This window comes from Scomber scombrus, chromosome 19 (genome assembly GCF_963691925.1).
Source record: "Scomber scombrus chromosome 19, fScoSco1.1, whole genome shotgun sequence".
Taxonomy (NCBI): domain Eukaryota; kingdom Metazoa; phylum Chordata; class Actinopteri; order Scombriformes; family Scombridae; genus Scomber; species Scomber scombrus.
In genome coordinates this window covers 20,300,120-20,323,951 of record NC_084988.1, presented here as the reverse complement: position 1 = coordinate 20,323,951, position 23,832 = coordinate 20,300,120, and the positions used below count along the sequence as shown (strand labels likewise).

The 23,832-nt window shown below is 39.7% G+C and overlaps 3 protein-coding genes across 3 annotated transcripts; all 3 read left to right on the top strand.

Annotated features, from left to right (window-relative positions):
- The first annotated feature begins 649 nt into the window (after positions 1 to 649).
- On the top strand, positions 650 to 4,786 carry LOC134001335 (alcohol dehydrogenase 1). The gene is made up of 9 exons (XM_062440900.1): positions 650 to 771; positions 2,051 to 2,152; positions 2,517 to 2,658; positions 2,839 to 2,926; positions 3,205 to 3,424; positions 3,701 to 3,961; positions 4,137 to 4,269; positions 4,423 to 4,561; positions 4,669 to 4,786. The coding sequence occupies exons 1-9, from the start codon at positions 754 to 756 to the stop codon at positions 4,700 to 4,702; spliced, it is 1,137 nt and encodes a 378-aa protein (XP_062296884.1). The 5' UTR covers positions 650 to 753; the 3' UTR covers positions 4,703 to 4,786.
- A 3,700-nt stretch (positions 4,787 to 8,486) lies between these two features.
- On the top strand, positions 8,487 to 12,594 carry LOC134001337 (alcohol dehydrogenase 1-like). The gene is made up of 9 exons (XM_062440902.1): positions 8,487 to 8,571; positions 9,911 to 10,012; positions 10,281 to 10,422; positions 10,772 to 10,859; positions 10,994 to 11,213; positions 11,483 to 11,743; positions 11,848 to 11,980; positions 12,086 to 12,224; positions 12,324 to 12,594. The coding sequence occupies exons 1-9, from the start codon at positions 8,554 to 8,556 to the stop codon at positions 12,355 to 12,357; spliced, it is 1,137 nt and encodes a 378-aa protein (XP_062296886.1). The 5' UTR covers positions 8,487 to 8,553; the 3' UTR covers positions 12,358 to 12,594.
- A 2,451-nt stretch (positions 12,595 to 15,045) lies between these two features.
- On the top strand, positions 15,046 to 21,053 carry LOC134001336 (alcohol dehydrogenase class-3 chain L). The gene is made up of 9 exons (XM_062440901.1): positions 15,046 to 15,083; positions 15,711 to 15,812; positions 16,951 to 17,092; positions 17,183 to 17,270; positions 17,384 to 17,603; positions 19,035 to 19,295; positions 19,642 to 19,777; positions 20,532 to 20,670; positions 20,945 to 21,053. Exons 1-9 carry the CDS (start codon positions 15,066 to 15,068, stop codon positions 20,967 to 20,969), a joined length of 1,131 nt encoding a protein of 376 aa, XP_062296885.1. The 5' UTR covers positions 15,046 to 15,065; the 3' UTR covers positions 20,970 to 21,053.
- The last annotated feature ends 2,779 nt before the right edge of the window (positions 21,054 to 23,832 follow it).

Below are 23,832 nucleotides of genomic sequence, written 5' to 3'. Positions count from 1 at the left end.
CAGTAAGTCTACCTGTGAAATCATTTGTGTCATAGTGATCATCCACAGGATGACCCTTGAGCTCCATCATAGCTGACATTTTTATTTGTTGACTACATGATTAATCCTCCATATCAATCATTTGCTTAATTTGCCTGTTATTCTCTTAGCTTGCGGTTTAATGTTCTTATCTTCTGATAGAGGAGCCTTAAGATTTCCAAAACCCATAACATCGACATTTTGTTTGTCGTTTGTCTCAAAAACTAATTTAAAGTTTAATGTGCTTTGGTGTTGGTTTTCAAAATTGTGTGTGAGTATTTTACCAAAAAAATGTTCCACCTTAAAAATGTGATTTATAGTCATATCTGTAGTGGTTGCTGCTTGTTAGTGCCGTTTGTTCGTGCCAACACAGCTGCACATCTGTTGTCCAGCTCAGAGAATCAATTGAACTGAATTCAGTTTTATTTATATAACACCAAATCACAATACAAGTTATCTCAAGGCACTAAAGTTATCTCAAGGCACTAATTTGAATTGATTAGTAATGCTCACTAATCAGTAACTGATAACATGGCTCCTAATGATTGTTTTTCACATTTATTGAAAGTGACTAATGTGGACTGAAAGTTATTTGAGGTGCCTGCCCATCCAGATGATTGCGTAACTGCTTTTCATTGCAGCAATATTTAAACCTCAAGTCAGACTTCTCTCCTCCTCACTCTCGGGTGCCCACGGCTTATTCTCTCTGAACTCCTGTTTCATTTTTGCAGCAAAATGGCAACAGCTGGTAAGGTAGGTATCATGCAATATGTGAGTATGCATATTTTCAAATGTGAAGGCTTTTTATTAAGTATAAAAGTTAAAAATATTCTAGGTAATAAAACCAACATCAAAAACATTTTAGCAAATTGCATATTAAAGTATTTTGCATTGATATTAGTAAATTTACCTGATACCTGACCATACTATAGAAAAGTGTTTCATTGCTCATTGTGCAATGTTTTAATGTACATTGTTGCATATGCATGAATCACTTCACTGAAACCAATTTAGCATAATTATTTTTGCCATAAAAATGTAAAATAATAAAAATCAATGTTTTTTCTCTTTTTGTCTCCTCTGCCTAATTGAAATATTACATGTTCTGTTTGGACTTGGCACATTAGTTTGAAGCTAGACTGTTCTGTGTTAATGTGGATATTGGCAAAAATGAGAGGCCAGTAGGCCAAAAAGATAATGGTGGAAGTCCAAGAGTTTTTTTCTAGTTCTGCAGTGGAAAAAACAGTGACATAATCTAAAAATGTCAATGGAAAAACAATTTGATTTATCAACTGATTTACTCAGTGGTTCACTCAGTGGTGCAAAGTCCTCTTTCATTACATTTCAATAAAAATCATGTTAACTGAAGTTATGTGTGGACTTTAACCTCTTTAAACACTTCTCAATGAATGTTTACTTTTTTCCAGGAGCCTCTGGCATTCAGGCATTGAAACAATTCTACTGTTAAATTGTACTCCACTGTTCAAATTTAGAATTTATTTTTTATATGCAGACAAAAACAGATAGATACTTAAATAGAAAAGCTCAAAACAGCACAATAATCCAACTTTTTTTCCTGCAGTTTGAAAAAAGGTGTAGGCCGCAGGTTAAAATGTCAATACTTTTAACACGTTATATTTCATCTCAAAAGTTCCCTTGAAATTAGCACCAAGGACATTATTTTATGGTTTTGACTAATGTAGCATGTTGCTTTACCCCTCTCTTTGTTCGTTCAGTGTGAGATGCAGAAGAATTGAGTACATTAAGATGAGTTCAAAAGTTTGAGAGATTTGTTTTTTCTTTCATAATATAACAAATACTATGAGATTTTTGAAATCTCTCAACCCGTGCCAGGTTGATGTAGGGTAAATTCAATTCAAATTACACATGCTACTTGAGTCAGTGCTTGAAGACTGTTCAGCAAACTGTCACAGTACCTCTGGGGAAACTCATCCTGTGAAAAATGTGAAAAGCGGCAGCCTTCCTGAGATCTCATGCTTATGTTTTTTCATGTGGTTTGTCTGCCCTCTAGGTTATCAAGTGCAAGGCAGCAGTGGCCTGGGAGCCCAACAAGCCTTTGGTGATTGAGGAGATTGAGGTAGCTCCGCCCCAGGCAAACGAAATACGCATCAAGGTAAGAGACATCCACTATCAAGACACGCCCATGTACATACACAGGACTGTAGTGTGCTACACTTGGGAGTAAGAATTAGTGAAGGAATGTAGTTTATAGTAGTGAGAGGTTACAGCACATTATTTGGACTCGACTACCCCGAAGAGAGTGAACCCCTACATTTGACCCTCTTTTAGTTCATGCTTTTGGCTGTAAAGTCTATGTGGGCAAGAACCACACATGACCACATAACTTAAAAGGCGAACAAACATTGGAATAAAATTCATTATGTAGCCACACACATGACTGTAATGGGATAATCATGTTTCTGTGTGTACATGTAACCAGAAAAGCCTACATTGTATTAAGACTGTATATGCTGTAGATTGTGGCGAGCGGGGTTTGCCACACAGACCTGTACCACCTGTTTGAAGGTATGCATAAAGACGGCTTCCCAGCAGTCCTTGGCCACGAGGGAGCCGGCATCGTAGAGAGTGTTGGGCCTGGAGTCACAGAATTTCAGCCAGGTCAGTTAAACCTTACAACTTCAAACGTTTAATTTGTGTAATTGCTTGTGTTTCTTTCCCTGTTAGACCAAGGGATATTTATGGCTACAACTCTGTTTCACATTTGATTGGTTTGTTAGTTTGTATACTAGCCTAAAATGTATTTGGCAGTCATTTGACAACATTGTTTTTGTCTTTCAGGAGACAAGGTTATCCCTCTGTTCATATGGCAATGTAGAGAATGTCGCTTCTGTAAGAGCCCTAAGACCAACCAGTGTGAGAGTGGATGGTGAGCTCAGTCAATGTTCATCTTCAGCCATTCATCTCTTCCTTTTCATCTTATGATTTCATGCAACCAGAATGTGTTTATAAAGTTACAGGCTTATTTGATAGTTTTTATCTTATGGATTTTATCCATGTGTCTTTATCAGTGGAGCAACTTTACTGTAGGTGCTCTTTGGATTTGATTGTGTTCACAAATATCCATTGCACCCTCTAATAGGACAGTCACAATGCACAAATTTCTTCTTGGGTTTTATTTTTACTTCAATAAATGATCTTCTTCAGGGCCTCTGATCGCCTAGATGTGATGGCAGGAGCAGACTCCAGGTTTACCTGTAAGGGCAAGAAGGTGCTACAGTTCATGGGAACCAGCACCTTTTCCCAGTACACTGTGATGAACCAGATGTCCGTGGCGAAGATCGACCCTGCTGCCCCTCTGGACAAAGTCTGTCTCCTCGGCTGTGGGGTCTGCACAGGATACGGAGCCGCAGTTAACACTGCTAAGGTGTGTATGTTTGGCCATTGGGGATTGTCTAACATGTATTGTTAATGGCTGACATCCACAATAAAGCAATATTACTGGATTACAAATCTGAGGCAGGTTTCACTGAAGGTTTTAACTGCTATAATAGAAACCTCCCACACTACTCTGCAATAATTTCTTAGGTCAGACATCTGAGGTGAAGCATACACAGTAACCAGGGAGAGCTAGTGTTTGTTAATCCATTGTGCAGTCAGGAAATTAAACCTAAAATGTTGACCAGAGCATTTGTCTCTGCAGGTGGAACCGGGCTCCACATGTGCTGTGTTTGGTCTGGGAGCTGTGGGTTTGGCTGCAGTCATGGGCTGCAAGGCTGCAGGAGCCAAGAGGATTATTGCTGTCGATGTCAACCCAGACAAGTTTGAGAAAGCCAAGGTGTTTGGTGCCACTGAGTTTGTGAACCCCAAGGACCACAGCAAACCCATTAGCCAAGTGCTGGCTGAGATGACCAATGGAGGAGTGGACTACTCCCTGGAATGTGTTGGGAATGTGGGAGTCATGGTAAGGGAGATAGAAAGGTTTTCATAGATATTTGATGTAATCTGGTACAAGACAGTTTATTATATTGAAGATTCTTTCCCATGAAGTGAAGTGAAGAAGCATTAAAACTACAATCTTCAGTTTCAAACCTTAAGGCTATGCACCCACTGACTCATTGAATTTTCTCCTCATCTAGCGCAGTGCCTTGGAGTCCTGTGTGAAGGGCTGGGGTGTCAGCGTACTGGTTGGCTGGACAGACATGGATGACGTTGCTTTCCGACCCATTCAGCTCATCGCTGGACGCACATGGAAGGGCTCCCTGTTTGGAGGTGAGGCACCCATCAGTCAAATTTGACAATCACCGTTGACTGATTACACTAACTAACCCTGTCCTATAACCCAAAGCCTGTAGATGTAATCATTCAACCTGGAGTAAGATTTATAGGCACTCTCACATTATGTGTATATTCTCTGTGGCTCAGGCTTTAAGAGTAAGGACGGCGTGCCCGAGATGGTTAAAGCCTACCTGGAAAAGAAGGTAAAGCTGGATGAGTTCATCACTCACAAGATGACCTTGAACCAGGTCAATGATGCCATTGAACTGATGAAGCACGGCAAATGGTAGATTTCTAAACTTTGTCCACTATTCATGATTTACTTATTAACTTAATAGATGAAGAGTTAATAAGAGCAAGTTTATTTACTTCTGTTTTGTTTTTGCTCCACAGCATCCGGACAGTCATGAGTGTTTCTCCACAATAAGACCATCGTGTTGCTTTAAATGACCCCAAAGTAATGCACATAATAAAGAGATCTTCCAAGTAATGTACAATAAACATGCTTAACAATATTCAGTGGAAAATGTGCAGATTTGATTGTGGGAGTAATCTGCAGTGTTCATTCAAAAATAATAATATACAATAAATGGACTAAACAGATAAAATGGTTGGCTTCCTTTTTTGTGGTCTGGCTTTGTTGTTTTAGATGTCATAGCCAAACCATTTATGTGTTTACTGACTTGTCTGTCATGTTACTAAATTGTTCTGCATTTTGTTAAGTGTGACAAAAGGGTTCTTGACAGTCAATCAGTTTTAGCACATATTTACCCAGAGCAGCCCGAGTTATATCACTGGTTGCTCAACGTGGCAGACAGTGTTGTATTCTGCTGTGATAAGCTCCAAGATTTGTCCCCAGAAGTGCCTCTGCATTCTCGGCCAAGATTTCATTTTGAAGGAGACAATATTTAAGGAGCAGCAGGAGCAACCCAATAAAACCTTTTTTGTTTAAAAGGCTCTGAAAAACCCTTTTCTCTATTCTCAGTTCTTCTTACTATGAGTGATGGTGAGTCTGTTATGTTGGTGAGTGCATCACAGGAGACTAATGAACTTTTGACCAACTTAACTCCATCCACAGCTAACATCAGTAGTATACATGGCTTCCCACACCAGACTCTTGGCTCTCTTGTTCTCTACTGTCATTCTTGCAGCAGTCTTTATCCTATTCATAGTATTACAGAGCCACCGACTGGTGGGGGAGTGTAGTGTCTTTAATCAAAAATCCAAAGTATCAGAGTCCATCTCAGTTGCATGTTCCTGTAAACACAACAGGGTCCCCTGAAAATACACTGGTTTCTGCCATGTATGTTTTTTTTGTTGTTGTCTGTGCTCTTCTCACTGGTTTAATGTGTGCAGGGCTCATATTTACATGCACCAGTCAGAAGTTAGAAATATTTGAATCCAAATCTGATGACTCAACTACTAAGTGGATTGCCCTGACATTTTATACAGAGATTTATGTTCCCCAAAGGCTGGGCCTTACTGTTTGTGCAAGCGTCAGTAGCAGTTAAAATATTTAATTTGCCCTGTGAAATATCTCAACATCTTCCTGCAAACATTGGTACAGACAGTTATGGTTCCCAGATGATGAATGCTAATAATATTGGTGCTCCTCTGACTAACACCACAAGCAGTTGAAATTTCTCATTTGTCCAAAACTTTGGTTTCTGACCAATTACCTGAAAAATTAATGACATTCCCTTTAGCCTCTGTGTTGGGTTTTGTGCTAACTGGCAAATGTTAGCATGCTAAACCGCTAAACTAAGATGATGAACATGGTTATACCCGCTTAACACCAGCTTGAGTTGATATCGAGTTAGCATGTACTTAATGACAGCTGACAAACTTTATAGTGAAAATATTACACTTCACTTTCTTCTTTAAAAACTATTTAATGTTGGTTTAATATTAGTCTTCACATCTTAATTACGTTTGGCTACTCTTCACTTTTCACAAGTGTGCAGAGCTATTATTTTGAGCAATGCCAAGCTAGCTGAAATTCTTGTATTAGAGGTGATCCAGTGCAAAGCTACAGTAGCATGAGAGGCAGGAAACCCCTTGTGATGAAGGAGGTGGAGGTTCACCTCAAGAGTAGTTAACATTCACAAATAATAATAATAATAATAATAATAATAATAATAATAATAATAATAATAATAATAATACATTTTATTTAATGGCGCCTTTCAAGTCACCCAAGGTCACCTTACAGAGAATAACACATCAAACATAATTAAAACCAGACATCAACCTAAAAACATCCAAAATAGCCTCCCCATGCCTCTCTGTGATGTTTTTCATGTAATTCCCCCAATAACTCTCTAGGGTTGAAATTTCGAATTACCAAGTTCAACGAGTGCCCTATAAAGGGTCAAGGTAATCATGCGATTGTGGAAGTTATAAAACTCTGTCTATCTCTAGTAAAAATGACAGCAAAGATAAGTTAATGTAGTTTTATTACTGTAAATGATTAACTTAATCATTTACAGTGTGTAATGACCAACTCCTCTAAAATGCCCTGTACTTTAGTCAGTTTTGCATCATTTAGAATATAACGCATACTCTTAGCTATTCCTGGTCATGTGAAAATATTTCCATTTACATTGTGTAAGAGGGGCTTACCTTTTAAATGTCTGTAATTGAGTTCCCCCCATTTATCTTTGTCAATGTCAGATAGTAGCATGAGTAAGTTCTAAATGGATTCAGCATGGGTCAGGTCATAGGCCTTTATTGAGGGAGTCTTCCCTGTAGTGCTCAGCCACGAAAAAGCTCCAGAGTTCTCTTCTTTTCTTTTCTCTTTGGAAACATTATTAATGTAATGTAATTCATCATAAAGCCAAACGGTTCAATAGTGGTCAAGGATCAAAAGCCACCAGTAACCTCCTAAGGTGTCAAAGAGGTCTTGTATGCAAGGTAGGGGTGCCTGTCTGGGATTGTCTTTTGATTTAAAAGTCAATGCAAAGTCGGATACCTTCCTTCTTGCATAAGGCAGCATAAGGCAGATGGATTTAGCAGTCCATCCCCTTGCAAACAAGTCGTGAAGTGGTTTAAGAACAGAGGCATAGGTATTGTACTGGACTGTTTTCTTGCAGTGATTGACATGTGTAAACTGGCGATTCATCCAATATCATCCCGTGTAAATGTTGAGATTTCTCATACAGCATGTCTCTAACAACCTGCTGCTGTTCCTCATCCAGATGACTTATATGAACAGGAAGTTGCCATAGGCTGGTGGTTTCATGAGTTTCCATCTCAGGGAGCCTCTACCAGGCCCACAAATGCATCACATTCTTTTAAAGGTTCTAAGGATGTTTTTAAATGTATAGTTTATTTGCTCTGGTCCGAATCAATGGATGAGTGGGTAAACCTGTTGTGTTTTCCCCTTGGTGTGGTTTCTTTTCACATAGAAAAAATGTGATTGAAATCAAAATGCATCAGTAAAACCCAGGAGAGAATGTCCACACCACTCATTGGTCAGATGTGTCTGGGGCAGTAGCAAGACAGTAGGAAGAAGGTCCTGAAGAAGGTCTTCTTACAGTTCAGTGTGGCTGCTGTCATCAGAATGAGACACAGAAGCAGCTTCCTTAGTCCAAGTAGTAGGTAAGATCTCACTTACTGGCATCACTGATGTTGGTGAACCTAAACTGAGGAGGGGAAAAAGGGGCTGCCAAATTATTTTTTACATGTCACACATACATACGTCCAATAAGCACCTCTACTGCTCACTTGTTAACATGTTATATGTGCAAAAAGGACAAGACTATTCCTTGCCTGGGAGCACTGAATTCCTGCAGGATGTGATGGTTGCCTAGCAACTGCTGATAAAATGCTCCATGAAATATGAATGTGAAAAAGTGAGTTTTTTTGCAGATTAAATTAAATGAGATATCAATTAGTGAGATTTGGGGGGGGGGGGGGGGGGGGGGGGGGGGGGGGGGGGGGAGTGATATCGAGCTTCTCATCTAAATTAGCAAAAATTAGCATATTTGCCAAACTTTAAATCGATCCCTTTAAAGTATTGATTGCTGGTTTTGACTTGAAAATTATTGTTTATTCAAGAAAATAGTTTGGCAACAGATGGCAACCAGGAACTGAAGAAACAGATCAGTAACCAATGATAGCCCCAATGTTCTACCAAAAACAAGTTCCTGCCCTTCTGAATGTCTGCCAAACAGTTTTATACAAGATATTTTGCTGTTTCCTCCCGACTCTTGTCTGGCAGCTGCAATCCTCTCTCAACTCTTGTCTTGCTTGTTCCCATTAATCTGTGCTCCAAAAATGGCCACAGCTGGTAAGGTAGGTATAATCCAACACCTAGGCTATTATATCAATGTCTGTAATGTTTTTGTCATATATGTCTGAATATTTCCTATGTAACATATCTTTAAAACACCTGTGTTGTGTATGTGACACACATCAAAAGACAAAAATAGCAATGTAACAATATCACATTAACATAACTTTAATGTATATTGTGCGATTATTATGTGATCATGTATTGTGTATTTGCGTATGCAGTACTGATATGGTTGGAGTATGATGAATGTCATACCAAGTTGATACCTAATAGTACTTTGAATAAGCATATTTTGGCCAGGGCTCGAATGTAACGGATGTTCATTTCAATGTAAAAGTTCTGCACTTTAAACCTTCAAATATCCCCTCTTTCTGTCTCTGCCTCTCTCTTTTGCCTCAGTAATCTCATGTTTGATTTGCTACACATATTGAAACTTTCCAGTCAGTGTTTACGCAACTGTTGGCAAAGATGAGAAGCTAATGAGCAAACAATAACAAAGAAAAAAAGAAAATAGTGGGAGCCAAATAATTCAATCATACTTTGGAAGAAAAAAGACAAACAAATTCAAATCTAACAACTGATTGATTTATAGTTTGGTGTAAAAAAAAAAAAAAAGAGCTGATTTTCACTCAGTTATGGTGGTTCTTGCTTGTTTGTCTTAACTCTGGTCCGCCCGGTTTTTCTAGATTTGGATAGGCAACAGATCTCAACAAGGAACTGAAGGAAGAGATTATTAACCAATGATAACATCAATGTTCTACCAGGAAAAAATGTTCCTACCCATCTGAATGTCTGCCAAACAGTTTTATACAAGATCTTTTGCTGTTTTCTCCCCACTCCTGTCTTGCTTGTTCCCATTAATCGTTGCTCCAAAAATGGCCACAGCTGATAAGGTAGGTATAATCCAACATGTGGGCAATAATTTTTGTCATATATGTTTGAATTTTACCTATGTAACATACAATAACAAAGAAAAAAAAGAAAAAGAAAATAGTGTAAGCCAAACAATTCAGTCATTCTTCCACAATGGAATAAGAAAAGACAAACAAATTCAAGGCAAACCACCATTTATCAAATCTATATAAAATCTAACAACTGATAAATTCTGTGGTTTATTATTTATTCTAATATCCTAATTAAATTCATGTTTGTGTCAACAATGCTCCTTTTCATAGGAGCAGCTTTTTCAGTGAGAGAGATTGAGACCACTTTGTGACACTGTGACACTTTAAAAAAAAATTCCATCGAGTATGATTTAACAGACACACCCCCCAACCCCCATTGTTATCGTCAAACCCAGTGCTGGGGAAGTTCATGTGGTTTGTTACTGCCTTCTAGGTCATCAAGTGCAAGGCAGCAGTGGCCTGGGAGCCTAACAAGCCGTTGGTGATTGAGGAGATTGAGGTAGCCCCGCCTCAGGCCAACGAGGTCCGCATCAAGGTAAGAAACATCCACTATCAAGACACACACTGCACTGTGATTGGTATCTTACTGCACTTGTGAATGTGGTCCATGTATTCCCTATACATACAGTCAAAGTGACATCATTCACCTTTATATTCTGGGACTGAAATTTTGCAGAGGTTTAATATGACATTGACATTGCAATTGTGCAATACAATGTGCTAGTAGTGCCAATTCCACTGAGAGTTAACACAACATCAGCCTGAACCTTCAATCCTAAATGTTTTCATTGTCTTTGGTGCAGATTGTGTCCACCGCATTGTGCCGCTCGGATCTGTACCACCTTTTGGGGAGTGAGAGTAATGATGGCTTCCCAGTTGTCCTCGGCCACGAGGCAGCTGGCATTGTAGAAAGTGTCGGGCCTGGAGTCACCGAATTTCAGTCAGGCGAGTTTCAAATGGTTCAACATTTTGGCACTTACGTTTATTGGTTCTCTTTCTGAGATAAGAAGAGGAATACCACTTTCATGTTTGGACAATAAGTATGAAGCTAAATTTGGGATGTTTTTAGCTTAGCATAAAGAGCGTAAACAGCTAGCCTGGCTCTGTCCATAGTTTGAAATATGTTGACCACCACCTCTAAAGCTCACTATCAATGGATTATATCTCATTAATCTATGTATTAAAAGAAATGTTAAACAACAATATGGGGAATTAGGGGAGTTTGTTGGGGAACTAAACTATTTTTTTCACTACAAGTTGGCCTTAAATTTAATGATTTTTTTCTTTCTTTCAGGAGACAAGGTGATCCCTCTGTTTCTCTCCCAGTGTAGAGAATGTCACTTCTGTAAGAGTCCAAAGACCAACCAGTGTGACAACACATGGTGAGCTAAATAAGCACTCGCATTACAATACCACAGCACACAAAGTCTAGATCTGGAACCATCTAATAATACAAGAGTTAATTCAAGTCTTATTTAAGGTTGGGTTATTACCTCAACAATTTTTTCTTGCAAAGGGCCATTGTTCGTAGTGATGGAATGGAAGAACCAGACTCCAGGTTAACCTGTAAGGGCAAGAAGCCGATGCAGTTTTCGGGAACCAGTACATTCTCTGAGTACACTGTGGTTAACCAGATTGCTGTGGCGAAGATAGACCCTGTTGCCCCTCTGGACAAAGTCTGCCTCCTTGGATGTGGGGTCTGCACAGGATATGGAGCCGCAGTTAACACTGCTAAGGTGTGTGAGTATGTTTAAGTGTTAGGAACAGCCTAACATGGGTCATTGAAGCCCCATACCTTGATCAAAATTATTGGAGTAACATAAAGTAACATTTTGTGGATCAGTTTAGTGGCTGTAAAACTAGCCATATTTGTGACATCAAAACAAATGTTTTCCTTCCTTTTACTCATTTTGCCAAAGAAAGCCTTTGCATTCATTATTACAAAACGGAGGACTAAGAAGACAAACCTAAAATGCCATGTTGACCAGAGCCTTTGTCTCTGCAGGTGGAACCAGGCTCTACATGTGCTGTATTTGGTCTGGGAGCTGTGGGTTTGGCTGCAGTCATGGGCTGCAAGGCTGCAGGAGCCAAAAGGATTATTGCTGTCGATGTCAACCCAGAAAAGTTTGAGAAAGCCAAGGTGTTTGGTGCCACTGAGTTTGTGAACCCCAAGGACCACAGCAAACCCATTAGCCAAGTGCTGGCTGAGATGACTGATGGAGGAGTGGACTACTCCCTGGAATGTGTTGGGAATGTGGAACTCATGGTGAGAAAAATTTAATTTAGAAATATAATAAAGACTTTACCCAGCTATTAAAACGATCACCTTTATTACAAGCCCACCTACTCTGTGCTGTTTTCCTAATCTAGCGCAGTGCCTTGGAGTCCTGTGTGAAAGGCTGGGGTGTCAGCGTGATAGTTGGCTGGACAAACTTGCACGATTTTGCTTCCCGACCTGTTCAGCTCATCGCTGGGCGGACTTGGACAGGCTGTCTGTTTGGTGGTAATGGCTGCAGGCTTATGTTCTGCAATTTTTTTGTATTCTGGTATTACTATGTTAAGACTCTTTATGCTCTTACTTAGTGATGTTGTGTGCTTTGTGGCTCAGGCTTTAAGAGTAAGGATGCCGTGCCCAAGATGGTTCAAGCTTACCTGGACAAGAAGGTGAAGCTGGATGAGTTCATCACTCATAAGATGACCTTGGCCCAGGTCAATGATGCTGTTGAACTGATGAAGCACAGCAAATGGTAGATTTACACTCTATTTACACTTATTTTTTCTGTACTAATAATTCAAGTATTAATAGGTGCAGTTCTGCTAACTTCCCTTTTGTTTTTGCTCCACAGCATTCGTACCGTCCTGAGTGTTTCTCCACATTAAAACTATAACTGTGGGGCGCGCCACATACGCAGCGGACCCCGGGTTCGTTTCCCGGCCGGAGGACCCTCGCTGCATGTCACATCACCCCTCTGTCCCGTGATTTCTTGTCTCTCTACTGCTAATAAAAAGGTGTCTGCCAGAAAAAATATTTTAAAAATAAAACTATAGCTGTGTTTTAATGACCCCAAAGTAACTCAAGCATGTTATACTTCATTATACTGAATTACACAATGCACATAATAAAGACATATTACAAATTATGCACAATATGCATGCCTAACCCTGAACAATTCATGAATACTTTTCAGTGGAGAATGTGCAGATTGTTTGTGAGAATCATCTTTAGTGTTCAAATAAAACAGATAATCATGTCAAAGTGTTTAAATTATCTAAACAGATATGGGGTCTTTGTTTAAGTTCTGGTTTTGTTGTGTGTGTGTGTATATGTCACTGCCAAAATCTTCTCATTGTTGATATTGACAGTGATAATCCTCCTGTTGTATGGGGTTTCCCTGGCACTCTGAGTGGAGGGACCAATCTGGGAAGGAGTTGGTCGTTTGCCACCTGGGAGGCACACGACCAACTACGGAGGGTGGGTCATAAGAAGGTTCCCTTATTTGCATATTATGGTTTGGGTTTTGTTCTGTGTAACTGGGGTTGGAGGCAACACCTGGGTAAGCTTAGTGCCCTTGTAGAGGTTCAGAAGCTTGTGGTTGGAGTTGTGGATTGGAAAACCTGTTGACCAAAGGGAGCTTTCAGCAGTAGGTGGGTATATTGTAGATGTAACACGGTAGACCTGTATCGTTCTGATTTTGAGTGCAGAATGTTTGAGCACGTAATGTGGGTGTGGCATTCACATGTGGTTTAGGGGGAATTGCATGGTGATGGGCTGACAGGTGTGCTTGGGTGTGACCTCCAATCTGCAGTTACTTGACCAGCCACACACACACACAGTCATCTCTTGTTTGCAAGTACAGACTTGCAAAGCACAATGCGATGTAACACAAAGTGCTTTGCATATTCAGAACAAAATAATAATTAAACACATGAACTCATGGAACGCCATCATAACTCAAGAATCTGCAATGAGGAAACACCAGAGGTATAGGATTAAACATTAAAAATTAAATTATATAAAAAGAAGTCACTATAGAATAAAGTGAGTAAAATAGGAGATGTTATGAATAAAAGTGTAATGGGGTGGAGGTGGTAGGACCCAACAGCAGCACATACACACCACAGGTATAGTTTAAGATGTATTATACGTCTATGGCAGGTGTGGTGGAGAACAGGAGAATAGCATCTAGGTACAGTTCATAAAACGGAAGATCAGAACCAGATACAACCCCGAAGACAAACAGTAATAACAAAGCAGGACTGATGGAAATTCACACGGCAAAATCAAAGCACATGAACGCCAGGCAGCCACGGGGACAGGCAGACAGAAATCAGGTACAGCTGAACTCGTAGTCGAGGACGGAAGGCTGAGGTGTTTACCAGGGCAGAGACGTGGCAGGATGGTCAGGTCTGAGCAGAGTCGGAACCGAAAAGTCAAACCGATGGTCAGCGCTGGAGAATCTTGCATAGAAACAAAGAATAATCTGGCAATGAGTGAGTGGTCAGGAGAATCATATAAAGTGGCTTGATTACTGATAGGGTGCAGTTGAAAGTCCAGGTGAACAGAGTTGGCTGATGAGGTGGGTGTGGCTGACTGGCCGAGTGGAGCAGAGTTGGGGTAAATGCAAATTTGACAGGGTGGCTGTGACAAAAACAGTAAAAGTAATAAAGTAAAACAGACATGAAAGGTGGGTTATGAAGAAGAAAACGACCAAATAGAATTAACAGAATAGTAAAACAGGCTAAAATTGAAAATAAAAGGCAGTTTAATTAATAAATAAAATTCAATTGAAAGCCAAATTAAAAAGGTAGGTCTTAAATTTGCTTTTTTTTCATGTGCAGTTATAGAATCTGAATGTTTATGTAGGCTGTTCTTTGTAATCCGTTGTGTGCATAGTTTGGGTGGAAAATAATGATTATTGTAAATGGCTCAGTCAGTTCGCTTGTCTCCTGTTGTGTGCAGAGTGTGGGTGTGCTCAATCTGCTGCTGGTTTTCACTACATGAAACGGCTGAGTCGATGTCTGGAGAGCTGCTGCCGCCAGAGAATAGAATACAGTGCGACACTGATGCAGCGACCGGCCAGCGACGAAACTGTGACCAACAACAGCACCGCAGTACTTGGCGAGACGGTTTTGGCTTTGCCACACACGGGGAAGAGAAGTTGAGCACACCCAGCCACAGATGTCCTATTTCACCCTATCCAACTGACTCTCAGCTCCCCCGGCTTTGGCCTTGTTTAATCTCAGTTTATTGATTTATTTATCAGTAGCCATCCAATAAAGTTTTTTTTTAACTATACAATCTGTCTTCAGCCCATCTACACTGGTTGATCAATTCTGAACTGGTTGTTTTACATAGGTCTTATATAATAACATATTTATAGATCTTTTATAACTATATATATTTCTGTTTCCCGACGCTCTTCTGCACCTCTGTTAAAACACATGAAAGAGGAAATGAACCTTGTGGAAAGTTTAACAGCTAGTGTTTAGGCACAGCCCACAGAGGCAGGTCCATTCTTTGTGATTGGTCTAAACAACGATAAGACTTGCACTCTTGCTTAACCTTGACAGTCTGATTGTGACACAGCATGGCAACAACAGGGAAGGTAAGCACGCTGACTTCTCATCACATGGATTCGCATTAGAATAATGAACTTCTCTACATGTTTCAATGAATTTGAGCTGTTCTACGCACAAGAACACTGCTAGAGTTGTCAGGACTTGTCCTCTGCTCTGTCAAGTGTTTATACAAAAGGGGGATGTTTACAGTTCAGGAAGAAGGATGTGGAAGAGGGGCTTGAATCTGCTGTTTATTAGGTCATTAGTTATCATTTAACATCTGTAAAAAGAGAAGCAATCCCTCTGTTGCACTGTTTCGCAATCTGAAATGGACAGAAAATACTGTGTGTCTTCCAAGGCACACGCAAAAGGTCTCCAATGACTCATTTTCTAAGTCCTAGTTAAGACTAGCTAGTTGCAACATGACTGCACAAGTAGGGAAAATCTTTCTTAAAGACAGGTTTTTATAGTTCTGTTATATCCACCCTTTTGAGAACTACATCTAAGAACTGATCTTGTTTTCTACATTCTATAGTAAAAGGGGGAAAGTTGTATTTTGTCTTCCTCCACCCTTTTAACCGTGCTACTTCCTCTATGGCACTGAATGAGTTAAATGCCCAGAGAGTTGTTGTGTTGAGTGATCACAGGCCAACTGAATCTGTTGGCTGTTTTAGGTCATCCGCTGCAGAGCTGCGGTAGCATGGGAGGCCGGGAAACCCCTCGCAATGGAGGAGGTGGAGGTGGCGCCTCCTAAAGCTGGGGAGGTTCGCCTCAAGGTAACGATTTGTTTGCAATTTACATTTAGAATTTGATGGTGTGTACAAGACAAAGGTGTGGCAATCAGATAAATGCAGGGCTGTAACAATGGCGGTTGTAAAAAAAAAACAACCATGCTGATAACAGTATATCTTAGATCCTGTATACTGTTTATAGCCTTAACCGTACACTTATCAGCTCCTGTTAAATGCTTATCTGTAGTTAATTTAGTCATTTAGTGTACACAGTTCAACAGCACAGTGGACTTTGCACCATTCGTTATTACTCCTTATATTATTTAAAAAGCGAATCCCTGTACTGTATTCTTGCAAAATAATGATACTTCTAATTGAGCTGATTTGTTTCCAGTGATAGAAGAAGCATTAATAACCTTTGCTTCAGGGAAAGTACCAATACAGCTGTTTAAAAATACTCCACGTAAAGGTCCTGCGTGAATAATCCTACTTAAAGTATACAAGTATTAAATAGCTGCTTGCACAAATAAAGTTACAAAGTGCCTTATAATAAAAACAGATAATGTAAGAGTACAAGAGTTTAGTCCAGTGGTTCCCAATTGAGGGGTGGGGCTCCTCCAAAGGGTCGCCAGATAAATGTGAGGGGTGGTGAGATGATTAATGGGAGAGGAAAGAAGAAACAAAAAAGTTCTCATACACAAATCAGTTTTTTCTCTAATCTTTGATGTTTGATATATTGGATCATTTGAACATTTATTGGAATGAAATCATGGGAGAACTCACTACTTGACATCTAAAATGTTACCCTGACTACACACCTCTTTCAACCACTGGTTTCATCTTTAACAATGTGTTGTATTTTAAAAGCTTGTTATATTATCCATTGTGTCAAATCTTCATCTGAAAAGTGACTAAAGCTGTCAAATAATTGTATTGGAGTAGAAAAGCACAATATTTCCCATTGAAATGTAGAGGAGTGGAAGTATAAAGCAGCATCAAATGGAAATACTCAAGTAAAGTACAAGTACTTCAAAATTGTAGTCAAGTACAGTACTTGACTAAATGTATTTAGTTACTCTCTGCCACTGTTTGATTCCACATATTTTAGCAGATTTTCATCCTAAAATAAGACTTTAGTGTTAAATGGATTGAACATGCATCAGATTGCAATCCTATCTTTCAGGTTGTGGCCACAGGGATCTGTCACACTGACTCCTACACACTGAGTGGCTCCGACCCTGAGGGAGTCTTCCCTGCAGTGCTGGGCCATGAGGGTGCTGGTATTGTGGAGAGTGTCGGGGAGGGAGTCATCAAGTTTAAACCAGGTTATCTTCTCCTCTCTTCTCTTCTCTGACATACCCCAAAAGATTACTGCAGTGCAAGTGTTCAAATATATCAGTGTGCTTGTATTTCAGGTGACACTGTCATACCCTTGTATGTCCCGCAGTGCAGAGAGTGCAAGTTCTGTAAGAACCCCAAAACCAACTTGTGTCAAAAGATCAGGTAAATGTCCTACTCTGTGCAGCTTTGCAGTTCAGCTGTTAAATTAAAAATCAATCTTGCTTTGTGTGTGCACATCAGAGCAGCTAAATTTGTGCTTGTGTGATGTTCCCCAGGCTCACTCAGGGCAAAGGCTTGATGCCAGATGGGACCACCCGTTTCTCCTGCAAGGGCAAGAGCCTCTTCCACTTCATGGGCTGCAGCACATTCTCTGAGTACACAGTGGTGGCTGAAATCTCCCTGGCCAAAGTGGACCACAAAGCCCCTCTGGACAAGGTGTGTCTGCTGGGCTGTGGTATTACGACCGGCTATGGAGCAGCTTTGAACACTGCCAAGGTGAGTCAGCCTCCTCGCCAATGTCACTGTGCCACAATCAGTCAACACAGCCAGTCACAAGTGTTAGCCTACATACTGTATACTGCTTTATTAGCACTGTTCTAAATAGGCTTGTTCATCTTGTTGTGATAGATTATTGTACCCAAGATAAGTGTCTAATGATTGAAAGTCATAAAACTAAATCAAAAGAGAATGATTAATTAAATGTGAATGGAAAATGTTGGACAGCACACTTTCTTAGCACCAAAGTCCTCCATTTATGTAGTCCGGACATGCCATTGGGCAATATTACCCATGATTTAAATCTCATGGCTCAGGGATTCGCAGAGGTTTTGCATTTGGGTTAATTACTGGGATGTATATATCTAGCTCTTGGTGTTCTTTCTTTCTGTTTCCCTTGTGTCTGAGTGAAAGTTAGCATGTTATTAGAAAGCAGAGGTTATTTTGTACTTGTATACAACTGTCCTACCTAGCATAGCCTTTCAGTCACATGATAGGTGGATATTTTAGTTATGCTGGAAAAAACAAAATCACCTTTGCTCTGGGTCATTGATCTTTGGTCCAAAATCAATCATTAATCCTATCATTCTCTGCACAACTCACACTTTATTCCGCAGGATATATATATGGAAGACAGGGAAAAACTCTAATCCTCCTAATATGGCACTATTTTTGATTCCTTTGGTGTACTTTTTAGCCACTTTAAGAATGCAGCTCAAGATGAGCAATGGCCATGTCACTCGGTTGGTTTGGATTGGTCCAAAAATCTCAACTACTATGGGATAGATTGCCATGAAATGTTCCTTGTTTGATGTATCTAAATGGCTTTGGTGATCAATTGAATTTTCCTCTAGTGGCACCATGAGATTGACATTTGTGGTTTTGAATGAAATCTCTTGATAACTGCTTGGTTGTCATGAAACTTGACAATGACAATAGTGTCCTCCTGAATTTTTTATTTCATTTTGATAATCCCCAAGCTTTAATAAAGCATGATCAAAGTCCAAAAGTACATTTTTCCAAAATTCTCTTCTTACATCAGCTTCAACTACCCTATATTTTGTGTTCATTAGCAAATCTTAGTACTCTAACTGGATAAAGTAAGATGCTGAATCATGGTAAACATTGTTTAGCATGTCACTATTGTCGGGGTGGGCATGTGAACATGCTGTCAAAGCTTAAAGCACTGCTGTTACTATTAAAGAACAGCTTGACAGAGCTGCTAGCATGGCTGCAGTCTTTTTTTGGTATTGTGGCATATGTTATAATTTTGACTATAAATTTTGTACGCCTATTTATTAGTATGAGCTTGCATGTACCTGCAGTATTTACCTCATGACAGTCAGCTTGAAGAAGAATGCACCTGCAAAATACATGTAGCAGCAAAGACGTGCTGAGCTGTTCTTTCCTCTCCTGTTCTTCACCCTGCAGGTGGAGGCTGGGTCAACCTGTGCTGTGTTTGGTCTGGGAGCACTGGGTCTCGCAGCAATCATGGGCTGTAAAGTAGCCGGGGCCACCAAAATTATTGGAATTGATCTCAACCCCGACAAGTTTAAAACGGCTCGTGAGTTTGGTGCCACAGACGTGGTGAACCCTAAGGACCACAGCAAACCAATCCAAGAGGTCCTCGTAGAGATGACAGATGGAGGCGTTGACTACTCCTTTGAATGTGTGGGCAATGTGGCAATCATGGTGAGTAGGATTACGGTCATATAAATAATAATCCAATATTATTGACCCGCTCCAGTGCATACTGAATGAACCATGCTAAACGTCATGATCTTTCATGGCTCACAATTATAGCTCAGCTGACATGGCTTTATGAAAATGGGGGTTGGTTTAGTGTTTTTACAACAATTAAATTCTTGCTAGAGTGAGAAAAACCCCCAACCCTCACCCAAATTCTATGACCCTTTGATATACATTTTAAAAAGAGTACATTTAAGATAAACTATAACCATAAATACTGTGCTGAGGTTGTGGTGCTGTTTGGATCAGACTGACCTGTTACTGCTCTTATGTTGTCTCTTGGTGACAGAGGGCAGCCCTGGAGGCCTGCCATAAAGGATGGGGCACCAGCGTCATCATCGGTGTGGCAGCAGCTGGGAAAGAGATTGCCACCCGACCATTCCAGCTGGTGACCGGCCGCACCTGGAAGGGCACTGCCTTTGGAGGTAATCAATTAATCAATCAATCAATCAATCTTTATTTATATAGCGCCAAATCACAACAAAAGTCACCTCAAGGCATTTTTCACATAGAACAGGTCTAGACTGTACTCTTTAATTTAAAGAGACCCAACATTCCCCCATGAGCTAGTTAATGAATTGGCAACAAGCCATATGTAGTGAGCACAGTTTGCTTTGAGATGATTTGAGGAGGTACCTAAATCAAATACAGTCTAACCTGTGATCCAAGAAGAATACATATTTCATCATTGTACTGTTTTTCAAAAGGTGGGTGTGATTGAGATGAAAGTAACTGTTGAGTGAAACCTGTGCAACAGAGAGAGCACCCAGCTTTCATGCAAGGATACGTTATGAGCACAAGCTGTACAGTGATGTAAAGAACTAATCATTCATTTTATACAATAAATGTTTTGTGAGTCAGGCTTAAATATATGTGGGTGTAGATTTAGTTGGAGCACAACGCCTTGTTTGCTTTCTCATATTTAACCATTTGCTAAATGGGTCTGTATTGAATGAAAGATGATTCACGTTCTTCACATAATGCTCATTTACACAGACAAACAGTGCTTATCAGATTTGCATAACATGTTCTTTGATTCACTTTTTTTGATACTCTGAGTAATGATTGAGTGTCATTGAAGTACTGCCATGCCAGTGTTTCTTTTGTTGGAAAAAAACACTGATGAAGCACACATCACTCCTCTCTTCTACTTCATAAATCCGTTTACACTTTTCCCAGGTTACAAGAGTGTCGACAGTGTTCCCAGACTGGTGGAGGAGTATATGAATAAGAAACTGAAAGTGGATGAATTTGTGACTCACACTCTGCCCTTTGAGAAGATCACTGATGGGTTTGATCTCATGCATGCTGGAAAATGGTAAGACAGATTTTGAAGTTTATGTTAATGTGCTTGTTGCTCGGGTGTCTCTCTGGGTTTTGTCTACTGAAGGCCTCAGAAGGCGTCCCTGCTGCCCTCTATTGAGGACAAAGCTGAGATGTGATGAATAGTGTGATGCAGAATTTCTTTTTTCAAATAATTTACTCCCTGAGAGACCGTCCTTCAGTAGATGACAGTCAATTGTATCAGTACAGTATTTAAAGCCTTAAATGTGATGCTGTGTCCTCAATCTAATCCCATGCCTCTCTTTCAGCATTCGCGTCGTCCTCCAGTTCTAGACGCACACAGTGGAGCACATAGAAACCACAATCTCACTCCATGTTTACTCTGCACAATTTAATAAATAATCTTTCAGCTCCCTGTTCAAGTCTGTTTTATTTGAACAATGCACAGTCAGAAACCTCTTTGATCAGCATTTCCCCCCTGAAGGAACACATATGCATGCACAGAACATTGTGAGACGGAAACGGATAAACCAAAACAAGATTATTCAGAAATATTCTTTGATCTAAACTGAATGAATAATAAGTACAACCACAAACAACCAATTGGCACTAGTGTTGGCAGTTTGCTAAATGATAGGGACTGCTAGAGGAGTTTATTTTTAGCATCACGGACATCAAGGCATGATGAAGTTGCAAAAAGATGCAGATAGAAGTCTAACCTGCTTAAACACTTGCAAAAATTGTGTTTTTCTATCTGTAGGGTTTGAGTACTCTGCTATTTTGTAAAGGAAAATGATGTGATTGGTTCATAGGGGTTAGACACACTCCTAATTGTAAATCTAAGAATCTCCAAACTTGAATAATTCTTCACTTTCATTTTCAAAACATTGACTCAAACTGTAACTGACTTGAGAAAATTAGTCCGACGCCTCATTCTCAACTATGCCATTCCTGGTTAAGTGAAACATGTTAATAGACATGTTGAGCATGTTTAGCACTGTTCATGCTCGACTTCTGCAGTATTTCCGTGGTGATACAGACCAGCCTGAAGTCTTTGAGGCAAGCCAATGAAGGATTCTGGTGCAAGACACAATAAAAAGGGCAATATAGCTATTCTTATGCAATTAAGACCAGACATAGGTATTAACTCAATAAGGCAACACAGCTAAAGAAATCACAACATTCAAATCAATAAAAGAGTTATGTGCATTGAGTTGGGATGACATAGGAAAAAAGTACTGAACACACTTACTGAAATGTATTTAATATTTTGTGGATTAGCCTTTGTTTGCAATGACAACTTCAAGACACCTCCTGTACAAAGAAACTAATCTATCAGTGTCTAGGGGGGATTTTGGCCCATTCTTCTAAGCCGAGAGTCTTCAAATGTTCAAGAGTCCGGGGGGGCCTGCTGGTGAATCCTCATCATCAGCTCTTTCCACAAATGGTCTGTTGGGTTCAAGTTGGGTGACTGGGCCATTATTTTCTTTCTCTGGAACCAGTTGAGAGTCTCCTTTGCAGTATGTTTTGGATCATTGTCCTGTTGGATGGTCCACCTGCGTCTCATTGTCATTGTCCTGATGGATGGCAGCAGATCCTTTTCAAGTATATCCTGATACTTGTGTAGCCCGGCAAAATGAAACCGGCACAGGCCAGAAATAACTTTTTGGGGTCTTTATTCTGAACAGGAGAGTTTGGTGTTCAGACGAGGTAGAAAAAAATAAAATAAAGCTTTCAAACAAAACACACAGAAGGTTCTCTGCTGTATATGCAGTTCTTGTAGATAAACACAATCAGTATCATCAGAGGACTCGCTCCTGCTTCAGGAGTAACACCTGGGCTCTTCACTGTATTCTGTATGGTAATAGTCTTAATAATCATAAACTACTGGTGCTAAAACACCCACTACCAAAGACTGCAGAGATAAGTATGTTAATACAAAAGAGTGCAAAAATAACTGTGGCTCATCCCTATAAACACAAAGAGCACACAAATTCACAATCATACATTCACAGGTCTTGTAATTTTACAATGAATGTGTAAACTTTAATACATACTAACTTGTGCATCTGTCTAGAAGCACAACCAAGAGTGGTGGTGAGACATTACACCAAGTAGGCTACATCAGGTTCCTCTCAAGACCATGCTCTTGCCAATATCTGCATATCGGCCAACACCAAACAAATATAGACATGTTAGTGTACACTATCTTACGAACTATAGGTATCCATTACTTTTAATGTTATCACTTGATATTCCATACTAACAGTCACATTTTACAAGTGTTTACCTTCAAAAACAGTCCACAATGCCTGAAAAACATTGCGTGGCAATGTTACGGAAAACAAGATTGCTTCCCACCAAAATCTTTCGCCCTCACAGCGGGGTTATCCTAATTGAAACAGTGCCATCTGGTGGCAGTAATAACGACAGTCACATTTTGCTGCCTGGCTACACATGACTTCATTCATTTTCCCTTCAACAATTTAGATTCTGATGCTCAACAGTCAGGTTTTGGGAGAGCTCTTTGCCTCTACCCGTCATGAGATAGTTCCTGTGTGACGGCTTGGTAACAGATAATGCATTCACAGATGGCTAACCCTTTTTAAACATGGAAGTACTAATAGCCACATGCACTAACCCAGCTGATTCTAATTAGCAGTTAAGAGGACTAATTAGTGGAATCACTGTGTAGTGCTTTGTTTATTTGGTTGTTGTTTTTTTTACTGCATGTTCAATGCCCTTTTCCCGTCATTCCAATTGAATGCACATAACTTTTATGGATTTATTGTTTTTCTTAATTGGTTGATTTAGTGATTGGAATTATGATTTTTCATGTAATTGAAAAATAAGGTAATGTGTTGAATACTTATTTCCCCCACTGTATGTATAGACTGTGGTTCTTTCATTTTAATGGGGTTAATTCACTTCAAACTATTTCTGTTTCTACACATTTCAGTAGCATAACACATAACATTATTTATGTCTCGGTTCCATTCACAATAACAGAACTGAAGATGAAGACTGTATGAGAACAATTTTCAACAATCAACAATTTACAGTATTGTCAATATAAAATTCTTATTATTGGAAGTAAAATGGATCATAATCTATCATCTCTGTGTATTAAATGTCAGAAAAGGGGAATTATTTTCATCTTTTTTGGGATTTTACAGCTAAAGAAGATAGTAATGTT